The 22,428-nt window shown below is 39.4% G+C and overlaps 1 protein-coding gene and 1 non-coding gene across 2 annotated transcripts; both read right to left on the bottom strand.

Moving 5' to 3' along the window:
- Positions 1-761: 761 nt before the first annotated feature.
- Positions 762-868, bottom strand: LOC141709524 (small nucleolar RNA R71). Its single transcript, XR_012570095.1, has one exon. It is a non-coding gene; the product is annotated as a small nucleolar RNA R71 (small nucleolar RNA).
- A 14,275-nt stretch (positions 869-15,143) lies between these two features.
- On the bottom strand, positions 15,144-18,564 carry LOC141694519 (uncharacterized). The gene is made up of 4 exons (XM_074499223.1): positions 16,818-18,564; positions 16,448-16,716; positions 15,408-15,572; positions 15,144-15,320 (listed from the first exon to the last, which is right to left on the bottom strand). The coding sequence occupies exons 1-4, from the start codon at positions 18,562-18,564 to the stop codon at positions 15,144-15,146; spliced, it is 2,358 nt and encodes a 785-aa protein (XP_074355324.1).
- Positions 18,565-22,428: the final 3,864 nt, after the last annotated feature.

The following is a 22,428-nucleotide window of genomic DNA, read 5'->3' on the forward strand; positions in this document are numbered from 1 at the left end:
GTCTGAGTCTCTGAGGGAACGAACTAGAAAGTATTCTATATTACTTGCGAACGCGTATACTTGCGTGAATATTAGTGCGTGATTTCGCCCTAACAAGTTTTTGGCGCCGCTGCCGGGGACTCGGCGTATTTGTCTAGTTTATGTACTTACCATCATTGGTCATTAGGACTCAGTGATTAGGACGTAGTAGTTAATTACTCTTTTCGGTTGTGTTTCAGGTACTTTAGCAAGCGTTTATGCAAACTCGTTCTCGTGCTCGCAAGAGGACCTTAGATACAGCTGAGGAGAAAGACGAAGTTCTTGATACTCCGGAGAAGTTAGATTTTGAGGATTCGGATTCAGGAACTAAGCAGAAAGAACCAGTAAACATGGGAGATCGTATTGTTCAAGCTGATCCAGCTCTTATGGATTTTTCTCAGCCTAAAATTGATGACATTCAGTCAAGCATCCTTCATCCGGCTATTCAAGGTAACACCTTTGAAATCAAGCCGGGCACTATTCAGATGGTGCAGAATTCTGTTTCTTTTGGAGGAGCGGCAACTGAAGACCCCAACATGCACATAAGGAATTTTGTCGAGATCTGCAGCACTTTTAAGTATAATGGCGTGACTGATGAGGCTATCAAGTTGAGGCTTTTCCCATTCTCACTGAGGGATAAGGCTAAAGACTGGTTACATTCTGAACCAGCTGGGTCCATCACTACGTGGCAAGATCTTGCGCAAAAGTTTCTGGTGAAGTTTTATCCAATGGCAAAGACTGCTGCTATGAGGAGTGCTCTTACTCAGTTTGCGCAGCAACCTACAGAATCTATGTGCGAGGCTTGGGAACGCTACAAGGAAATGTTGAGAAAATGTCCACATCATGGAATGTTGGATTGGATGGTAATCACTGGTTTTTATAATGGTTTGGGGGCCCAATCTCGGCCCATGCTCGATGCAGCAGCTGGAGGCGCCTTATGGGCTAAAAGCTATACTGAGGCGTATAATCTTATCGAGACGATGGCTGCAAATGAGCATCAAAACCCAACTCAGAGGATGACGTCAGGCAAGGTAGCAGGTATTCTGGAAGTTGATGCAGCCACCGCTATTGCAGCCCAGCTCCAAGCGCTATCAATGAAGGTTGATTCTTTGGCTACGTATGGAGTTAATCAAATAGCTATGGTTTGTGAGCTTTGTGCAGGTTCTCATGCTACGGATCAGTGTTCTCTTGTCAACGAATCTGTTCAGTATGTGAATAATTATCAGCGACAACAGCAGCCTGTGCCAGCAACCTATCATCCTAATAACAGAAATCATCCAAATTTCAGCTGGGGGAATAATCAGAATGCTATTCAGCCACCATATCAGCAAGGAGTGAGTAAATAGTTTAACCCACCTGGATTCCAGCAACCACAGCAGTATGCTACAAGGCAATCATATCCTCAACAGGGAAGTGCAGCTACACCTACTAGTGCTGATTTTGAGGAACTTAAGCTGTTGTGCAAGAGTCAGGCGGTTTCTATCAAGACCTTGGAAAATCAAATCGGTCAATTAGCCAATGCAGTGCTCAATCGTCAACCTGGCACTCTTCCCAGTGACACGGAAGTACCAGGCAAGAAGGAAGCTAAAGAGCAAGTCAAGGCTATTACCTTAAGGTCTGGAAAAGTAGCTGATACTGAAAAGGCAAAAGAAGTCGAAGCTGAAGTTAGAGATGAAAAATCTAAGCAAAAGGAGAAAGTGGCGGAACCAAGGAAGACTACTGTTGAACACACTCTGCCTGAGGCTAATACAGGGGAGAAATAGCTCTATCCTTCACCACCTTTTCCTAAGAGATTGCAGCAACAAAAGCTGGATAGACAGTTCGGGAAGTTTCTGGAGGTGTTCAAGAAACTTCACATCAATATACCTTTCACTGAGGCTCTGGAACAAATGCCTAGTTATGCGAAGTTTATGAAGACTATTCTTTCAAGGAAGGTGAAACTGGATGACCTTGAAACCGTTGCTCTCACGAAAGAATGCAGCGCTGTTCTGCAGCAAAAGTTACCACCAAAACTGAAAGATCCAGGAAGCTTCACCATTCCTTGCACCATTGGCAATTTAACTTTTGATAAGTGCCTTTGTGATTTGGGAGCAAGCATTAATCTGATGCCCTTGTCGATCTTTAAAAAGCTGGATCTGCCTGATCCAAAACCCACATACATGTCGCTATAATTGGCGGACCGTTCCATTACTTACCCAAGGGGCATAGTTGAGGATGTGCTCGTCAAGGTGGATAAGCTCGTCAAGGTGGACACTATGCGGGTCCAAGATCAGGATGTGACCTTCAACGTATTCAAGGCAATGAAATTCCCTACAGAAGATGAGGAGTGTTTAAAAGTGGATGTGATTGATTCCGCAGTTACTTCGGAACTCGATCACATGCTAATGTCTGATGCATTGGAAAAGGCCTTAGTGGGGGATTTTGACAGCGATGATGAAGATAGCAACGAGCAATTACAATATCTGAACGCTTCTCCATGGAAGCGAAAGCTCGACATACCATTTGAATCTCTTGGTACTTCTGACCTTAAGAATGCTGAAGGGAAGCTCAAACCATCAATAGAGGAAGCACCTACCTTGGAGCTCAAACCATTACCTGAACACTTGAGGTATGCTTTTTTAGGTGATTCATCTACGTTACCTGTTATTATTTCAGCTGACCTTTCAGGTAGTGAGGAAGACAAGCTCTTAAGGATTTTGAGAGAATTCAAATCGGCTATAGGATGGACCATAGCAGACATCAAGGGGATAAGTCCTTCATATTGTATGCATAAAATTCTGTTAGAGGAAGGTAGTAAGCCAACTGTGGAACAGCAGCGAAGACTGAACCCGATCATGAAGATGGTGGTGAAGAAAGAAATTCTGAAATGGCTAGATGCAGGCATCATTTATCCTATTTCTGACAGCTCGTGGGTGAGCCCCGTGCAATGTGTACCTAAGAAAGGAGGTATCACTGTGGTCGCAAATGAAAAGAATGAGCTCATCCCTACTCGAACAGTTACAGGATGGAGAGTATGCATGGATTATAGAAAATTGAACAAAGCCACAAGGAAGGATCACTTCCCTCTCCCATTCATTGATCAAATGCTTGACAGATTGGTGGGACATGAGTATTTTTGTCTTCTGGATGGTTATTCCGAGTATAATCAGATTTGTATTGCACTAGAGGATCAGGAAAAGACTACCTTCACTTGTCCGTTTGGCACATTTGCTTTTCGTAGAGTTTCGTTTGGGTTATGTGGCGCCCCGGCCACCTTTCAGAGATGTATGATGGGTATATTCTCTGACATGATTGGAAATAACATCGAAGTGTTCATGGATGACTTCTCCGTCTTTGGACACTCATATGATGAATGTTTGAATAATCTGCGCGCCGTACTCAAAAGATGCGTGGAAACTAATTTGGTGCTTAATTGGGAGAAATGTCATTTTATGGTGCGTGAAGGCATTATCCTTGGGCATAAGGTCTCTAGCAAAGGTCTGGAGGTGGACAAGGCCAAGGTGGGAGTCATTGAAAATCTTCCCCCACCTAATTCGGTGAAAGGAATCCGTAGTTTTCTCGGTCATGCGGGTTTTTATCGGCGATTCATCAAGGACTTTTCAAAGATATCTAAGCCGTTGTGCAATTTACTTGAGAAAGATGTGCCTTTCAAATTTGATGATGAATGTTTGGCAGCATTCGAGACTCTCAAGGAGAGTTTGATCACGGCACCAGTTATTACAGCACCAGATTGGACAGAACCGTTTGAGATGATGTGTGATGCGAGTGACTATGCGGTAGGTGCAGTTCTGGGACAGCGCAAGAAAAATCTCTTCCATGTGGTCTACTATGCGAGTAAGACTTTAAATGGGGCCCAATTGAACTACACCACTACTGAGAAGGAGCTTTTGGCTATAGTCTTTGGCTTTGAGAAATTTCGATCTTATCTGCTTGGTACGAAAGTAACAGTATTCACTGATCATGCAGCTATTCGCTATCTGGTTTCTAAGAAGGATTCGAAGCCGAGACTCATTCGTTGGGTGCTTTTACTTCAGGAATTTGAGTTAGAGATCAAAGATAGAAAAGGTACCGAGAATCAAGTAGCTAACCATCTCTCTAGGTTGGAGAATCCCGATTCTACTTCACAAGAGAGGACGTTAATCAATGAATCTTTTCCGGATGAGCAGTTGTTTGCAATTCAGGAGGAAGAACCATGGTTTGCAGATATTGTAAACTATCTTGTCAGCAATATAATGCCGCTTAATTTGACATCCGCTCAAAAGAAGAAGTTTCTGCATGAGGTGAAGTGGTATATGTGGGATGAACCATATTTGTTTAGACAGGGAGCTGATCAGATCATCAGGAGATGTATCCCGTTCTGTGAGACGAAGGGGATATTACGAGACTGCCATTCCACGGTTTATGGTGGACACTATGGAGGTGAGAAGACGGCAGCTCGTATTCTGCAAGCAGGTTTTTTCTGGCCTACTTTGTTCAAGGATGCTCATCAGTTTGTTTTAAGGTGTGATCGTTGCCAAAGAGTGGGAAATTTGTCAAGGAAGGATGAGATGCCATTAAATGTGATGCTTGAAGTTGAGGTCTTTGATGTATGGGGAATAGATTTCATGGGGCCTTTTATCTCATCTTGCAATAATCTATACATCTTGCTGGCAGTCGATTATGTCTCAAAATGGGTCGAAGTTAAAGCTTTACCGACAAATGATGCAAAGGTAGTACTAAATTTTCTTCATAAGCAAATTTTCACAAGGTTTGGAACGCCTCGGGTAATCATAAGTGATGAAGGATCGCATTTTTGCAACCGTAAGTTCACTTCTATGATGCAGCGTTATAATGTGAATCATCGAGTAGCTACTGCCTATCATCCGCAAACAAATGGTCAAGCGGAAGTGTCTAACAGAGAGATAAAGCGCATTCTAGAGAAGGTTGTTTGTCCGTCAAGGAAGGATTGGTCTTTAAAGCTCGATGAAGCTGTTTGGGCTTACAGAATAGCATACAAAACTCCACTTGGGATGTCACCGTTTCAGTTGGTGTACGGTAAGGGATGTCATCTACCGGCGGAGCTTGAGCATAAGGCCTACTGGGCATTGAAGAAATTGAACCTGGATTTAGATGCAGCTGGTAAGAAAAGAATGCTTCAGCTTAATGAACTTGATGAATTTCGACTTCAAGCGTACGAGAATAACAAAATGTATAAGGAAAAGGTGAAGAGGTGGCACGATAGGAAGCTATATCCTAAGTTATTTGTGCCAGGGCAACAAGTTCTGTTATTCAACTCTCGGCTCCGACTTTTTCCTGGGAAGTTGAAATCAAGGTGGTCTGGACCTTTTATTGTCAAAACTGTGTTTCCACATGGAGCGATGGAAATTTTTGAGAATGATTCGGACCAAGCATTCAAGGTTAACGGTCAGCGGTTGAAGCACTACTATGGGGACATGGCAAACCGAGAGGTGGTTAGTGCCATTTTGTTGACTACTTGAGAAAGGTACGGAACGTCAAGCTAATGACGAAAAAGAAAGCGCTGCGTGGGAGGCAACCCATGAATTGTTGTTACAGGATCCCTTAGAAGTTAATAACCTATCCAAAAACATAAAAAAATCAGAAAAAAAGGGGCTGAAATTTTTTTTTCCAGAGACCCTCTGCGCGCCCGCGCAGCTATGCTGAGCGGCCGCGCAGCTTGCTGCGCGCCCGCGCAGAAATGCTGAGCGGCCGCGCAGGGGTCGAGTTCCAGAAAATTTCTTACAGTTCAGAAAAAAAAAACAAAAAAAAAACACAAAAACCCATCACAGCCCATAAACCCACGAATTCTTTTCCCATTACCCCATGATTTTATCCCTCAACCCCACTCCTAATCTAATTTAACCTACTCCACACACTATATATACATACACCTATCCTACATATCTCCCACAAACTTCCTACACTTAAACCCTCTCATAAATATCAAAAATCAGTTCTTACACACTTTTATTCACAAATTAATGGCACCCAAGAGAGCACGCACTATTGACAGCAGCAGCACAGTTCCTACTGCTGATTCATCAAGGGGTACTGCTGCAAGGCCTCGGTTAACTGACAGAGCTGTGGAGGAGGAGTACACTAGGCTGTTGGGGAAGCCGATTCTGAAGGAGAGGGGGTTTTTACCATCAGGGAGGGATGGTGAGTTGTTGCCCATGATTGCAGAGAAGGGGTGGATAGCTTTTTGTGAGTCACCCGAAGCAGTACCGATGAGTGTTGTTCGCGAGTTCTACGCGAACGCGAAGGCTGAAAAGAATGGGTTTTCTGTAGTTCGTGGGCTGACGGTTGATTATCATCCTGCGGCGATTCGCCGTGTGATTGGACAGCGAGAGAGGAAGCCCGAAGAGGAGAACTGGAATGAAAAGACTGCTGAGGATTTTGACTTGGATTTGATTTGTGCGACTCTCTGTCGACCGGGCACAGTTTGGAACCGCAGTCCAGCCAATAATGAGTATCGTCACTTTCCGGCGATCGCCATGAACAGGTATGCCCGTGCATGGAATGCATTTATATGTGCTAATATTTTGCCTTCTTCACATGCACACGAGGTCACAGTTGAGAGAGCACAGTTGTTGTGGGGAATTCTGAATGAGGAATACTATGTGGACCTTGGTGAGTTTATCTACCAAGGAATTCTGAAGTTTTTGAGGGGAGCAAAGCATATGAACATCCCTTATGCATCCACGGTTACGAAGCTATGCCGAGCAGTAGGAGTGAACTGGCCGACTCATGAGCAGTTACAGTTGCCAGCAGCTCCGATAGATTCTGGCACTCTGAATGGGATGCAGGAGTGGACCGGTGGTGAGCCTGAGGAGCATGGGCTGTGTTATCGTCTTCCAGGAGGGCGTCCAGCACGAGGTGCTACTATGGCTAGGCCAGGGCGTGGTGAGGCTGGTTCTTCGAGAGCTCAGGAGGGTGCTGGGATGGGTGATGCCCAGTAGAGGAGGCTTTCACGGCGGATGGATGCCATGTATGAGACGCAGAGCAGGTTTGCTCAGGAGCTCACCCTTGCGTTAGGGACTGCTTTTCGAGGCCTTGGAGCTGATATCCAGTGGCCAGTTTTTGGTGAGGACTCTGCATACCCGCCGCCTGATACTCCACCCACTGAGGGTGATAATGATGATGACTCCGAGTAGGTATACCCTGTGTTCCTTTCTACTACCTTCACTGGGGACAGTGAAGATTTTAAGTTTGGGGGTGGTAGTTAAGGAATATTTTGTGTGTGTCATATAGTTGCATATTCATGATAGTTAGTTCATATAGTTGCATAATTTTTGCCATATAGTTTTTTTATATAGCTTTATTTGTTTGTCATATCATATAGCTCATGCATATACCATGATCCCTTTTGCAATGATTTATCGACTGAATTGTGATATTGATGCGAGTGTAGTGATAGCATTAAAGTGTTATTAAGTTGTGTAGGTTGATATGCATGCTAGAAGCACTTGTATTTTCACTAAGTCTTAGAGAATGCTTAAGGGCTAGATTGTTGTTATGATCTGATTATTTTCGAGGATAATCTATTTATTATGCTTAGAATTTGATAATAGGTTCTTAGTGGTAAAGGCATGAAAAAGAAAAAAAAATGGAGTAAAAATGGAATTTGTTGCTAGTTGTGGCTAGGCATCAAATGGCTAGTAGCCGGCTCGCATGTTATGCGAGTAGTCTAGGGTTGAGCAAGATGGAGCGAAACGCACTTGCTCAGAAAAAAAAAAAAAATTTTTTTGCATAATTGATCAAGAGTGGGTTCTTTGGTATTCGAGTTATTAAGTTCTTAGGGGACTTTGTGCCTAGTGACCTAAGGCTTTTAGAGTCTGGGATCCGCTAACCTAACGCTCGTTACATGGATACCATTGTATAAGTCTTTTGTGGACCTCACTCATTGCACGGTCAAATAAGCATTTGAGTTGTAAATAAAAAGCACGATTCCGTAGTAAGCTCCAAAGTTCTTGTAGTGTTGTATATCACTTTGTGCCTAGAATTTTTATTCTTTGTATAATCATAGGATTGCCTTGAGGATAGTCTAGTCATAGTAATTGGTCTAGTTCCGAAGCATATCTGTTAAGCATTTGCACACACTACGTTTCTGGCTGTATGTCCGTTTGCATGAGTTTATTGATCTTTAGTGTCTAACTACATTCGTTAAGACGTGACAATTTGGTTGGTTAATTGTAGTAAGGGGGATCGTTGCATTTTCATATAGATTGCATTCATGCATATTTTTAGTTGTTTTGAGTCTGTGACGCTTGAGGACAAGCATCGATTTAAGTTTGGGGGTGTGATAAGTGGCATTTTATACCACTTAGAACGTCTTAAAATGGTTTAAATTGGTGTCTTGAAATCAAGTATTTTGTGTATTTGATGCGTTTTTCTAGTGTTTATGCATTTCAGGGTATTAGTTGCATTTCGGAGGAGGAATCATCAAGAATAAGCCTTGGCATGTGTTCACCATTGCGAGAGGAAAAGAACGGGCAGATTACGGCGAAGAAACGGAGCAAACCTGGAATTTTTCCAGTAGGGTCCTGCGCGCCCGCGCAGCAATGCTGAGCGGCCGCGCAGCAGCCTTGCGCGCCCGCGCAGAAATGCTGAGCGGCCGCGCAGGGTCGGGGAAAAAGCTGAATTATTTTAGACTTCTACTTCTGTTTGGCTTCCAACTTCTATGTAATCTGAGTTTTATGGGACTATTATATAAGTAGATTTGAGACGTTTTCATAGAGAATATGAAAGAGATTATGTTTTAGATTGTGTTTTGCGCAAGAAGCGAAGGAGATAAGGAAGAAGACCGATTTAGCACACCGCAACGAAGAGGAAGCATATATTCTTGTGATTCTTGTTTCGTTGTAACGTGGATGCTAGTTTTCTTGCTTTGACTTATTTACTCTTGTGACGTACTCTGTTTTAATATAATTAGTTTAGTTATTATTTTCTTGTGTCGTTTATCATGATTTCATATGAACCCATGATGGCGATAAGTTCTATTATGGGCTAATCGTGATCATGGGGTTGCAACGGATTTATTATGAAATTCTTTAGTTAATTGTTTAATACTTTAGTGTGTGATGATTGCATGATATCTAGTATTGGTTGTGCGTATTCGTCTTATGTGCGTCGCGAACATATAAGATAGGGTGTTAATCTCTTGTGAAGCGACGGTGGATCTTGAGATTTAGAACTTGCCATGCTAGCATAGGTTCATGTACGTTGTGCATGATTAGTGGGTAACTCTAACAGTTTTATTTGCCTTATGTAATCAAAAGGAATAACTTGTGCTTAAATCGTTGTGTTGTCAATTTCTGTAGACATATAGGAACTCAACATAATTGATGACTATTCAACTTCTATCTTAATTGTGGATGCTTGGTAGAATGGTATTAGTACAATGAAAGTTGGCTTTTATCAGTTTCGTGTTATTCGATTAATATTATCACTGTCACATGCTAAAGGTAATAACAATGGCTATAGAAGGAAGTAATAATGAAGTTGTGATCTCATGAGTGTTTTATTATTGATAAATTGAAGTGTTAGTTAAGTGGTTAATTAAGTAGTTAATTATAGTTAATATTTAATCAACAATTTTAAGTGTTATCTTAACATTGAGAAGTAATCATACATTGGTGAGTGAGTTTAATTAGACAATAACTTAGTCTGAGTCTCTGAGGGAACGAACTAGAAAGTATTCTATATTACTTGCGAACGCGTATACTTGCGTGAATATTAGTGCGTGATTTCGCCCAAACAACTATACAATTCACTGTCAAGTCTTCTACCATATTAAATCAGCTTCACCGAAACCCTTATGACCTTTACACCAATCCAGATTTCTACTTCGAATATCTTCAACCTTATTCCTTCGATGAATGAACATATTATTGAACTTCCTTCGAACTTCTGTTGACGACTTCTTCACTGTAGCTTTTTAGATCATTGTGTATATATCAAGTCTTCTATCTTCGTACTGGTTTCAATGGATATAGGATTATTTGCAAGTCATGTCTCTGTTGAGTTATCATCCTCTGCATTGTTGTCATAGATGAATCTATCTTTAATCTTCAACTCCTTCTATATCCAACAATCTCCCCCTATTTGGCTGTTAAACATGACAGTCAAATTTATACTAGGGAAGTATCAATTTGGAGGATAACTCAACTAACCATAATCAAAAATCTTCAATCAGCTTTCAACATTGATGTCCTGGACTTGGAAATAATATTATCTTATATCTTCTACACTCATACTCATTCAGCTCCAGCAGTGAACAACATATTCTCTCCCTTTAGTAGAAATGCAAAAGATACGTCTTCAAAATCTCCATATTTCTCCCCTTAGATAATCAACATGAGTAAGCAGGAAAAATATCTTAGGTGACCTATCCAGTCTTCTTTTAAGTTGAATAAGGTTGCTCCCCCTTAGTTGAATAAGGATATCCACCAGTTTTTGTTCCACATGTCTCCCCCTTTGTCCAATACTGGGAAAAATGCTTTTGTGTTATGCCATATCTATTCTCCTCCTTAGTTGAGTAATCCTTCAAATGTAGATTACAAAAACTAAATCTCCCACTAAGTACAATTCAGAGAGAAAAGAAGTTCCAGGATTCTCAACTCAAGAAAAGAACTACCCTTATATCACCAAAAATTCCCTTCCAGCTTCCTTATATCTCCCAAGAAACAGAATTCCATAACCAGAACCAGAAGAGAACCTCATACAGAAAAAGTCCTCAACCCCAGATCATCACAGCATTCTTGAGAATATTCCAAACAAAACCAAGCTAGAATAAGAACAGGTGCTACAAATTTCCTTACAGTGTAAATGTGTGATTTCTGTTTAGTGTCCTCACAGTGTGTTTCACTCCACTCTACACTCAAGTGTTTGAACTCATCCTCACAAGTGTTTTACTCCGCTCAGAGCTCCAGTAGTCCAACAATGAATGTACCTGCAAGAAAATCCTTTTCATAAAAAAGTTGCGTTCCATCTTCAAGGATGAAAATTCTCAGTCAAGAGATTCATAAATATTCCTTCTGAGAGGGGAAATTAGGATTCTATAAAGTGGCAGAATTCCTGATATCCCTCAACTTCTATGAAGAAGCATACCTTATAAACTCGTCAGTTGATATCTGAGTCCTCATTTACAAGTTTCTATTTTGACTTAGTCAAAATCATATCCAGATTTGAATTCTGGGAAGATAACCAGTGATCAATGATATGCCATTAGGGATCAATGATTTCTTCTTATGTCACTTAGACATGAATCAGAGATAATGGTCTTAGGATAAACCAGAATACCAGAATCTCATCAGAGTTAGAATCCATATGGATCTCAGATTTAATCAAAATTAAATCTCAAGTTCTATCAGTGACCTTGAGATGGTTTGATAAACTTGCTCCGTCAAAACCTTCCTTGTGTGTGAAACTCACACGTGCATTGAAATATTTGAGGTAAGGTAGTGACTCTCATTCAGATGCCCTGGCTAACAGGCGAATTTTCAATAGAAATACAATATGTTGAGAGACTGCTTCTAGTAACAGTATCAGTGCCTTTTTCAGCATTACATTCTTTTGAGAGAATATTAATGGGCTTTACAGTTGTCTCGGGATTTGAATACTCCACTACTTTGTGAGAGACAGAGTTGTAGGGTTGACCTTTCCTTCCTTATGTGGTGCTGCTTGGCACTATCTCCCTCACTCAACTCAACTCCAGTTATCAAGTTTAGAATGCAACTGATCATGTGGTTTTCATGTATCAGAGCAAAAGCTTTGGATAAATTCTGTTTGAGGAGTGTTTGGTTCTATTACTTTGGTCAGAACCTATTGGTTTGATAGGCTCATAGTCAGCTTCTTAAGCCATTGGGGGCAGTTATAAGTTTCAGAATACTAGGACTGGGCCTTAGGAATAATCCACAAAGTTTCAGAATGCTTAAGGATCAAGGAATGATACCTTAAAAGTAACCACGGAGAACACAGGATATGATCTACTACCAGAGATCATTTAGTGTGTGATTGTGTGGTGTTTCAACTTGAAGTACATTCGGAAAGATTGGTCATACCTGAACTTTACCTTAGCTGCTTTCTATGCTTGGATATTCAGCACAAGACTTAAATAGCAACAGAGTTAGTAGCAAGGGTAAATAGCATCATGTATTGATTTAAAATTGAGTAAGTAGAATAATTCTTTCTAAAGAATGTATCAGAGCCACATGGATGAAACATGTGATAAAGATGGAAGAAATACGCTACTCATTTTAGTTCTAAACCAATATAAAGGGTTATCTAGCATATAGCAATCATATTTTGTCAAGAATGTACACATGCATAAATATTTTAAGTATCAGAGCAAGAGCGAGCATACATACAGGACAAATAGACATTATGATTTGAGACAATTAAACACAATTCATGCTAGGAATAAATTTATCTGAGATAGAGTGTTAGGTCCAATACAGAAAAGGGGTGCTAACCTATCTCAAGTACATACAAAGCTCCAGATAAACTAACTCAATTACCACATAACATGTAACATGTAAGATCATGGTAATTAATTAGCATCAAAATCTCAAATCCAATTATCACTAAGCATACAAGCATACAAAACATGTGATAATCAATTTGCTTCAATCCATGGATAATGAATATAGGTAAATAAACTTTACAAGGCCTCAAAGCATCATTATAAGATTTGTAAAATTTATCCCAATCAAATTACATAATATGTTAACTTCCATTTTTAAGTGGACAAGTTTAACATGCCAAGTTCACTAACCAACTTGCTAAAAGTAGCTTCATCAAGTGGCTTGGTGAAAATGTCTGTAATTTGATCAGCTATGGGAACAAAAATTAGTTCCACAGTACCATTCACTATGAGCTCTCTTATGAAATGATACCTTATATCAATATGTTTGGTCCTCGAGTGCTGAACATGATTATTTGAGATTGTTATGGCACTTGTGATGTCGCAGTAGATAGGAATATGATTCAACTCAAGTCCATAGTCTCGGAGTTGGCTTCTCATCCATAGAATTTCAGAACAGCAACTTCCAGCAGCAATATACTCAGCCTCAGCAGTAGATGTAGAAACCGAACGCTGCTTCTTGCTAAACCAAGAAACCAATCTTCTTCCAAGAAACTGACAGCTTCCTGAAGTACTCTTCCGATCAATCTTACAACCAGCAGAGTCAGAATCTGTATAGCCAATAAGATCAAAGCCCGTGTCTTTAGGATACCAGATACCCAGATTCAGTGTACCCTTCAAATACCTAAAGATCCTCTTGACAGCTATCAGATGTGACTCTTTCAGATCAGCTTGGAACCTCGCACACAAGCATGTTGCAAACATTATATCTGGACGACTTACAGTCAAGTAGAGAAGAGATCCAATCATGCCTCTATAGTTAGTGATGTCCACCTTTTTACCAGACTCATCTTGATCAAGTTTTGTGGCAGTTGCCATAGGAGTCTTGGCAGGTGTTGAATCTTCCATCTGATATTTCTTCAGAAGATCCATGATGTACTTCGTTTGACAAATGAAGATACCATCTGGCTTCTGGCTTACTTGAAGTCCAGGGAAGAAATTCAACTCACCCATCATGCTCATCTCATACCTACTCTGCATAAGCTTAGCAAACCTTACACAAAGTGCATCATTCGTAGACCCAAATATAATATCTTCAACATAAACTTGCACAAGTATGGTATCATTTTTATGCTTTTTATGAAATAGAGTCTTATCTATGACACCTCTAGTGAAACCATTCTCAAGTAGAAATTCAGAGAGAGTGTCATGCCATGTTCTAGGCACTTGCTTTAGACCATAAAGAGCCTTGAAGAGAAGATACATAAAATTTTCAAACTCAGGGTCTGTGAAACCAGGAGGTTGCTCCACATAGACCTCTTCTTCAAGCTCACTATTCAGAAAAGCACTTTTTACATCCATCTGATAAACCTTGAAGTTTGAATATGCAGCAAATGCTAAGAACATTTTGATGGCTTCAAGTCTAGCCACTGGTGCAAAGGTCTCATCATAGTTAATGCCTTCTTCTTGAGAATAACCCTTAGCAACCAGTCTCACCTTGTTCCTTGTTACAATTCCATCTTCATCCAGCTTGTTCCTGAATACCCACTTAGTGCCAATAACAGATTTATCTTTTGGTCTAGGTACAAGGTTCCACACTTTCTGTCTTTAAAATTGATTGAGCTCATCTTGTATAGCAATCACCCAATCAGGATCTCCAAGAGCTTCATCTACTTTCTTTGGTTCCATTTGAGAAAGAAACCCAGAAAATAGACATTCATTAGCAGTAGCTCTTCTCGTCTGAACTCTAAATCCAACATCACCAATAATGAGATCTTCAGGATGAGATCTACTCCACTTTACAGCTCTAGGCAGATTTTCCCTTGATGATTCAGCTTGATTAACATTCTGTTGAGTTCGACTAGCAGATCCTCTTTCTTATTCTGCTCCCCCTGAGTTGCGGCCATCTTGATCTGTAGAATCTGACACTTGAGGACTGGTTCCAGAAACTGTCTCACTATGCACAATTATGTTACCACTATTGCCATTCATATCTGAACCATCTCCACCATTTCCATCAGAATCTGAATCACCATTATGATCATTGTGATGATCATCTCCATTGCTATCTCTATTTGGAACAAACTCAGGTTCGTCTTTATCATCAGAAAGATCTTCCACACTTAAGTGATCATTACTATCTTCCTTCTGAATACTCGGGAGCTTGGTGTCATCAAAAGTTACATTAAGGCTTTCCACAACTTTGTTGTCATCAATCACAAACACCCTGTATGCCTTAGACTCCAATGAATAGCCTAGGAAAATACCTTCTTCAGCTTTGGCATCAAATTTACCAAAATGCTCATCGTCCTTTAGCACATAGCATTTTCCTCCAAACACATGAAAGTAACTCACGGATGGTTTCTTGTTGGCCATTAACTTATATGGTGTCTTTTCAAACATCTTGTTGATCAGGGTTCGATTCTGAGTATAACACGCAGTGCTAACAGCTTCAGCCCAGAAATACGTAGGAAGATTGGCTTCATTCAGCATTGTCCTTGCAGTCTTAACCAATGTACGATACTTTTGATTCTACCACTCCATTCTATTGAGGAGTCCTTGGTGCTGAATACTGTCTTGAGATGCCTTTCTCCATACAGAAATCATTCAACTTTGCATTTCTGAATTCTGTGCCATTATCTGATCTTATGCATCTTACAGGCACGCCAACTTCTAACTCAATCTTGTTGATGTGATCAATAATCATTTCAGCTACTTCATCCTTTGAATGTAAGAATAACACCCACGTGTATTTGGAATAGTCATCAACAATCACTAAGAAATATTTCTTTCTCGACATAGACATTACATTGACTGGTCCGAACAAATCCATATGCAGTAGTTGTAAGGGCTCAGCAATGTCAGAAACTGTCTTCTTCTTATGTGATGCTCTCTTTGACTTTCCCTTCTCACATGCTTCACAAAGTCCTTCAGGACAAAATTCCATCTCGGGCAGACCTCTCACCAATTCCCTCTTAACCAAAGAATTCATGGTCTTGAAGTTTAAGTGGGAGAGCTTCTTATGCCATAACCAACTGTCGTCTAGAGAAGCTTTAATATAGAATCACAGAACTTGACCATCTTCAGCGGAATTCCAGTCAGCTACAAAAAAATCACCCTTTCTCACTCCATTGAGAGTAAGCTTCTCATTCTTCTGATTAGAGATCAAACACCTCTCCTTCTTGAACAAAACTTTTATCACAAAATTGGCTTATGCTGAGGAGATTATGCATCAAACCTTCAACCAGAGAAATATCTTCAATGATGACATTTCCAATTTCTAAACAGCCATATCCCGTTGTATAACCTTTGCTGTCATCTCCAAAGGTAACTTTCGGGCCAGCTTTCTCAACCACCTTTGATAGCAGGGCTCTATCTCCAGTCATATGCCTCGAACATCCACTGTCCAGAATCTAAATGACCTTCTTCTGCTTAATGCCCTGAAAACAAAGGAGATTAAGTTTTCTTTGGTACCCAAACTAAGTTGGGTCCAGGGGACTTAGAAGCATTTGAATATTTAACATTCTGCTTCACAGAATTGACAGGCTTAGTATGTTGTGCATTGTCTTTGACTGTCCCTTTGTCACTTACAGAAGCACCAGCAGACTTGCTTCTGGGCTTGGTGACAGGTGCCTCTTTCCTAACCTTAGGAGGGCTGACAGTCTTAGACTTACCAGTGTGTGTGTGTACATGCTTATCATGATTATGTGATGGATTGTGTGAGTGTGTGGAATCAAGATAAGTGTTCATGAAATTAACAACACATGGCATGCAAAAAAAATTATCGCACTTAGGAGATTTAGGCATGCTAGACATTTTATGCATATTAACATTCTTAACAATATCTACCTTAGCCTTCCTACAAGCATGAGTAAGATGACCAGCAGATCCATAATTGTTGCATAACTTTCTAGGGCCATTGTCTCCTATCCTGCCATTTCTATTCCTCCTTCTTTTAGTTATGGAACTAAAACCTAGTCCAGCCTTAGATGTTTCACTATCTGAGTCAGCTGACTTACTAGGTTCCTTTGCCTTTTTATCTTTTAATTCATTTAAGTCCTCAACAAGCAACTCATGTTCAATGAATAGTCTATCCTCATCAAAAGGATCAGAAGATGCTTTTTGTACAAAGGTTTCTTAGTATTTTTCAGAACGTGTGGTGTATTAGGTGGATTATCTACTTTTTTAACTTTTTCATTTTCCACCACATGTTTCTTACTTGACTTTCTAAGCTCATCATAATCTAACCCAATTCCAAGTTTACCACTTACAACTTGACTAGATATGAGTTCCTTCGCAAGATTAGCAAAATTGGCATAAGCTTGTAACTTAGCTTCTAATTCCTTTATCTTCTCATCTCTCTGAGCAATGGTCTCAACATGATTATTAGCCTTAAGTTCTAGATAGTGATGTTTTTGCCTAATGTCTTCAACATTAACTTTCTCAAGAACTAACTTATCAAGTTCTTCCTGTAGTTTCTTTACCTTTTCTTTCAAGTCACCTACAGTACCATTAGCATTTTTCAAGGAGACTATACAGTGATAATAGCTCAGATTTATGGAATTATATCTATCAATGCATGCTTTCTCAGTGTATTCAACTTTTATACTATCAAATGAAGATGCAGCAGGTATAGTGATAGACTTTCTAAAAGCAAGGCAGTGTTCATTCTCACATAGATTTTCGGTATGAAATGGAGGTGAGTAGGAGCAAAGGATTACCTGTCTTGAAGAGTGTGGAGTGTCAGCCATGAGTGCCAGATTTCCAAACTGCTTTTCCTCATCATCAGTATCATCCAAGCTTCTACCCTCAGCTATGTAAGACTTCACTGGATACTTCTTCGAACCTCCAGAATCTTTCCTTTGATAAGCCTTTCCTTTGTATCTTTCCTGTTGACTCCTTCTACATTCAGTGGCAAAGTGTCCCATTTCTCCACAGTTGAAACACTTGACATTCTTTCTATCCACCATCCTTGTCTTGTAGCCTGAGTCTGAATATGATGGAGATTTCTGACCCCTGTTGCTGCTACCAGATCCCCTGAAGGCTTGTTTCCTCCTGAATCTCAGGTTTCCAAACATAGCTACCATGTTGGCCATGGTGGGATCCTTCATATCTTGCAACTCTTCCATTGTATAATAATCCCTTGGGTCTCCAGAGAGATTTCCATCATCAACTTCAGCATCACAAAGCACTTGATCATTTGTCTTTGGCTTTTCAGCAGTTATGTCCAAGTCCTTGTGTTTACTAGCTACAAGAGCAGTTGTCTTTAGTAACTCAACATTCTTCACGTCCACTGCACCACTTCCATATATAATCTTTTTCTGTTCCAATTCCATTTCATGAGTCTTCATCTTCCCATATAACTTGTCCAGAGACATAGTCTTGAAGTCCAAGCGCTCACGAACTGAATCTCCTTTACTTATAAAATGTGTGGGCAATGTCAACATAAACTTCCTGTTTATCTCTTTCTGTTCATATCTCTTCCCATAGATGCTCAGTTCATTTATCAACTTGTTCAATCTTTCAAAGACTGAAGTTATGTTTTCTCCTGGGAGAGATTTGAATGCCTCGTACTGGGTAGTCAGAATATCAAGTCTGTTTTCTCTGACGTCTTCCGTTCCTTCCATTAACAACTCTATGGTTTGCCACATATGCTTAGCATTTTCACACACAACAATTTGATGGCTCATGTCATCATCCATGGATTCCATCAACAAGTGCTGCACCTTGGCATCTAGACTATCCAATTCAATATCCTTCTCAGTGTAGTCATCTGGACTCTTAGGAATTCTCTTCTCATCATTATTTGGATCCTTTATCTCAAATACAAATGGTCCTTTTTCGATGACCTTAATGTATCTGTGATCTGCAGCTCTGAGATAAAGAAGCATCCTCTTTTTCCATAGATTGTAGTTTGCCTTATCGAATTTCGGAACATTAAGACCGCCAATCTTTTGAGAACTCATTTTTACATATCTGTAAAATTTTCACAATACGATGTCTCAAACTGCAACTATCCAATCAGTCGCATAACACAACCAATCAACAGAAACCCAATCCACACAACCAGAAGCTATCCTAGTCTCCGTTCAACCAAAATCCAACACAAAACTTTGCTAACCTAAAAGATCTGATCCGTATATCGATCAACAAGCTCTGATACCAATTGTTAGGTCCATTAGCTTAATACAGAGGGGGGTGAATGTATTATCATTCATTTTTCAAATAAATTCACAGCAGATAAAGATACTAAAAAAAACAAACACAAACACAAGAGCTTCGGGGGATTGATCTTATATTATTAAGAAACACAAACACAAGAGCTTCTCATCTCCAAAGGGCAAGAGCAACGCTACTGTTTCTAATTATGATTGATTTTTCAATTCACTGTTGAACTGATAGATATAGGTAGGTGAATAGACTGGGAGACGTGGCAAGCTCTCGTCCAAGTATTAAATCAATCAGGGTGCAGTAGTCGAAATCCACAAGTTGAATTAAAGTTGCCTTGATTTTCAGTAGTCGAATTAGAGTTCAAGAGAGGAAATGACCTTGATTTATAATCTAACACCTCAGAAGTCGATTTGTACCTCAAGGAATTTGACTAGTGACTTTATAGGCTTTCCACAAGTCAATTTTCATGCCAAGGGAAATTTTGACTTAGATTAAAACACCAAGTAGCTACTAGTCGATTTTTAGGATGCTAAAATCGACTAGTAGAATATGGTAGTCGATTTTTGCACTTCCCATGCCTTAGAAACTTTTCTGCAATGCACTCAATTCGACTAACATTTCCTAGAATCGACTTCTAGATGCATAAGTTGATTTCCAAGCTTGTAGAAGTCGAATTCTTGTTTCTTTGCCTTAGAACAATCTTTACTTGTATTCCTTTCAACTTGATCTATGCAATCCCTGAGTCATACCACTTCATGTCTTCCTGTCTTCTGAGCTTCATCTTTAATCTTGGAACAGTCTTCTTGAATATGAATCTCACTTGACAGTCTTTCGAATGATAGTACTTAGTTTCCTTTCACGGATCACTGACGCCTAGTGCAATGGTCTGGTTCACAGACGACTAGTTCCGCTCTCAGGCCTTCGTACTATAGACTATACAATTCACTGTCAAATCTTCTACCATATCAAATCAGCTTCACTGAAACCCTTATGACCTTCACACCAATCCAGATTGCTACTTCGAATATCTTCAACCTTATTCCTTCGATGAATGAACATATTAATGAACTTCCTTCAAACTTCTGTTGACGACTTCTTCACTGTAGCTTTCCAGATCATTGTGTATATGTCAAGTCTTCTATCTTCGTACTGGTTTTAATGGATATAGGATTATTTGCAAGTCCTGTCTCTGTTGAGTTATCATCCTCTGCATTGTTGTCATATATGAATTTATCTTTAATCTTCAACTCCTTCTATATCCAACACAATAGAAACATGAGGATGTATCTAGAGTCTGTTTTATACCCATTTTTACAATTGCATCCTTTTGGGAGGATACAAAGGAGGTTTGAGTGGTCAACTCAATTTGCTTAGCCTTCTTTGTCTTTGTAACCAAGGGTGACTCAGTTTGTGTTTGATCCTCACCACTCTCATATATTACTGTGAGGGTTATCTCCTTTCTCTTGTTTTTACTCACTTCACCCTTTTGAGAGGATGAAGTGGTTGGTTTCCTAGCTGTTATAGGTATAGAAGAAAGAGTCTCAGCATTGGAAGGTCCCTGTTGGTGTTCCTGTGTTTGTACTTCCACAGGTTCAGGAACCATTGTTGTACTAGATTGAGCATTAGCCCTGGAACCTTAAGTGATCCAAATAAAATTTTGGACACTTGCTTACAATTGCCTATTTGTGATCTATCTACACCATTTAGCAGATGTATGTCATTCACTTTATAGTTTAAAACAGACATAATGAATCTCGGAAGAAAATTTTCATTACCTCTTGATCCAATGGCATAGTTAGCCTGGTGCTCAACTCCTTAAGTATGTAGTGTCCTACATTGATTTGTTTGTTGTGAGCCATTGAGTAGACCAGCTTCTGGATAACACTAGATATGTTGTCAAACCCTGACTTCCTGCAAGTGAAAGCCTTTATCACTGAATCAAACATGAAGGACCATTCTCTCCTCAGGTGCTTCTTGATCATGCTTGACAGATTGATCTTCTCAGAATAGTTGATGAAGTCCATAAATTCATACAGCTCATCCCGAGTTAGAGCCTCCACCATCTTGTCAATAGGTATTCCTAGAGCCATATTGACATTATCCTCAAAGATCTCCACATGTTGGTCCTTAATTGTGCAGTTTAATATAATTGATACACCCTGGTTCTCATGCATAATTGTCCTTGTTACTGTTGTGTTCTAAAACACCCCTAACACATTTAAGTAAAGCACAGGATTAGCAGTAAGATCCCCTAAAAAGTAAGTCTCAGATAAGAATTTGACAAAACTTTTGAAAATTTCAGGAGCTTGGTTTGCATCCAAGAATGCAAGGAAGTTAGTCTCCTTTGGGATGAAGGGTACAATAGTGTTGGCTGCCATTGTTATGAGTATGAAGTGTAGTGGGTAAGAAAAAAAAGGAGTTGAAATGAGATTTGGATTGAAAAAGCTAGGTCATTTAGAGTTCTCGAAGGTGTAAGTATGTATATGTATCGAGATGTCTGGGTATTTATAGTAAAAGCAAATGACTTGTCGAGAAGTCAAAAATAGACGTTTGGAGTATACTTATCGAGAAGTTATTTTGAGATGTGAAAAATATATCGATGAGTCATTTTATTTATTCTTGTAGAGAACTAAAAATTAACTTATGAAGATGTCAAATAAATACACAGTTTGTCCAAAATGGACTGAATTGTTTCCAATTTTTATTTGAATAAATCAAAATAAAATCAGAATAAATTTTTAAAAAGTATTTTTCCAAAATAATTTATTAAATTATATTATTTCAGTTCTGAGTTATTTATAACTCTAAAAGTTATACTTGTAGAGAACTCTGTGAGTTAACACTACTATAGAACTCTACAATGACTTATCGGTAAGTCATAATAAGCTTATCGAGAAGTCAGTAAATTGACTTATCGAGAACTCATTCGAGAAGTCTTAAAATGACTTGTCGATAAGTCAGTTAGACTTATCGAGAACTCAGTTCTCTATATACTTTTGATCACTTTGATTCTGCCTTGTGTTAATTTTACAGATCAAGAATGTAAATTAATAGCTAGACAGTTTTCTTAGAATTAGAAAAATTCCAAGCTGAATTTTTATTTTTGAAAAATAAATATGTAGAGATTTCTGCAGTATTTATAATTCATATTTCAGTTAATTTTCAATTAAACTAAATTAATTTTGATTTACTAGAAATTAATCTGCTGTAAAACATTAGCTGAGTTCTTTTCTTAGGATGGAAAATTAAGCATTCCAATTTCACCTACAAGTCTAGTGAAAGTTGCTTCATCCAAAGGTTTAGTAAAAATGTCAGCTAATTGTAGACATAGGTGTAGATGCAGGTGAACAATCAACCATACCAAAAAATTTCAACAAATCTTTGACATACTTAGTTTGGCTGATGAAGATTCCATCATTTCTTTGACTGACTTGAACTCCAAGAAAGTAACTTAATTCCCCCGTCATACTCATTATATATTCACTTTGCATAATCCTGGAGAATCTTTCGCAAAGCTTTTCATTGGTAGAACCAAAGATGATATCATCCACATAAATCTGAACTAGGATCATATCATCACCATGCTTCTTGTAGAAGAGAGTCTTGTCTATAGTGCCTCTAGTAAAACCATGTTTTGTTAGTCCCTAACAATGCAACAA

This window comes from Apium graveolens, chromosome 2 (genome assembly GCF_009905375.1).
Source record: "Apium graveolens cultivar Ventura chromosome 2, ASM990537v1, whole genome shotgun sequence".
NCBI lineage: Eukaryota > Viridiplantae > Streptophyta > Magnoliopsida > Apiales > Apiaceae > Apium > Apium graveolens.

Bases quoted from the DNA above. Each gene is read 5' to 3' on its own strand.
- LOC141694519 (XM_074499223.1), bottom strand. From the start codon at position 18,564: ATGAGTTCTCAAAAGATTGGCGGTCTTAATGTTCCGAAATTCGATAAG. The intron at 15,573-16,447 runs GTAGATATTGTT...TCTTTGGTTAAG, and splicing joins ATGCTTGTAGGAAGGCTAAG to AGGGAATTGGTGAGAGGTCT. The intron at 15,321-15,407 runs GTAATGTCTATG...TTACATTCAAAG, and splicing joins ATTTGTTCGGACCAGTCAAT to GATGAAGTAGCTGAAATGAT.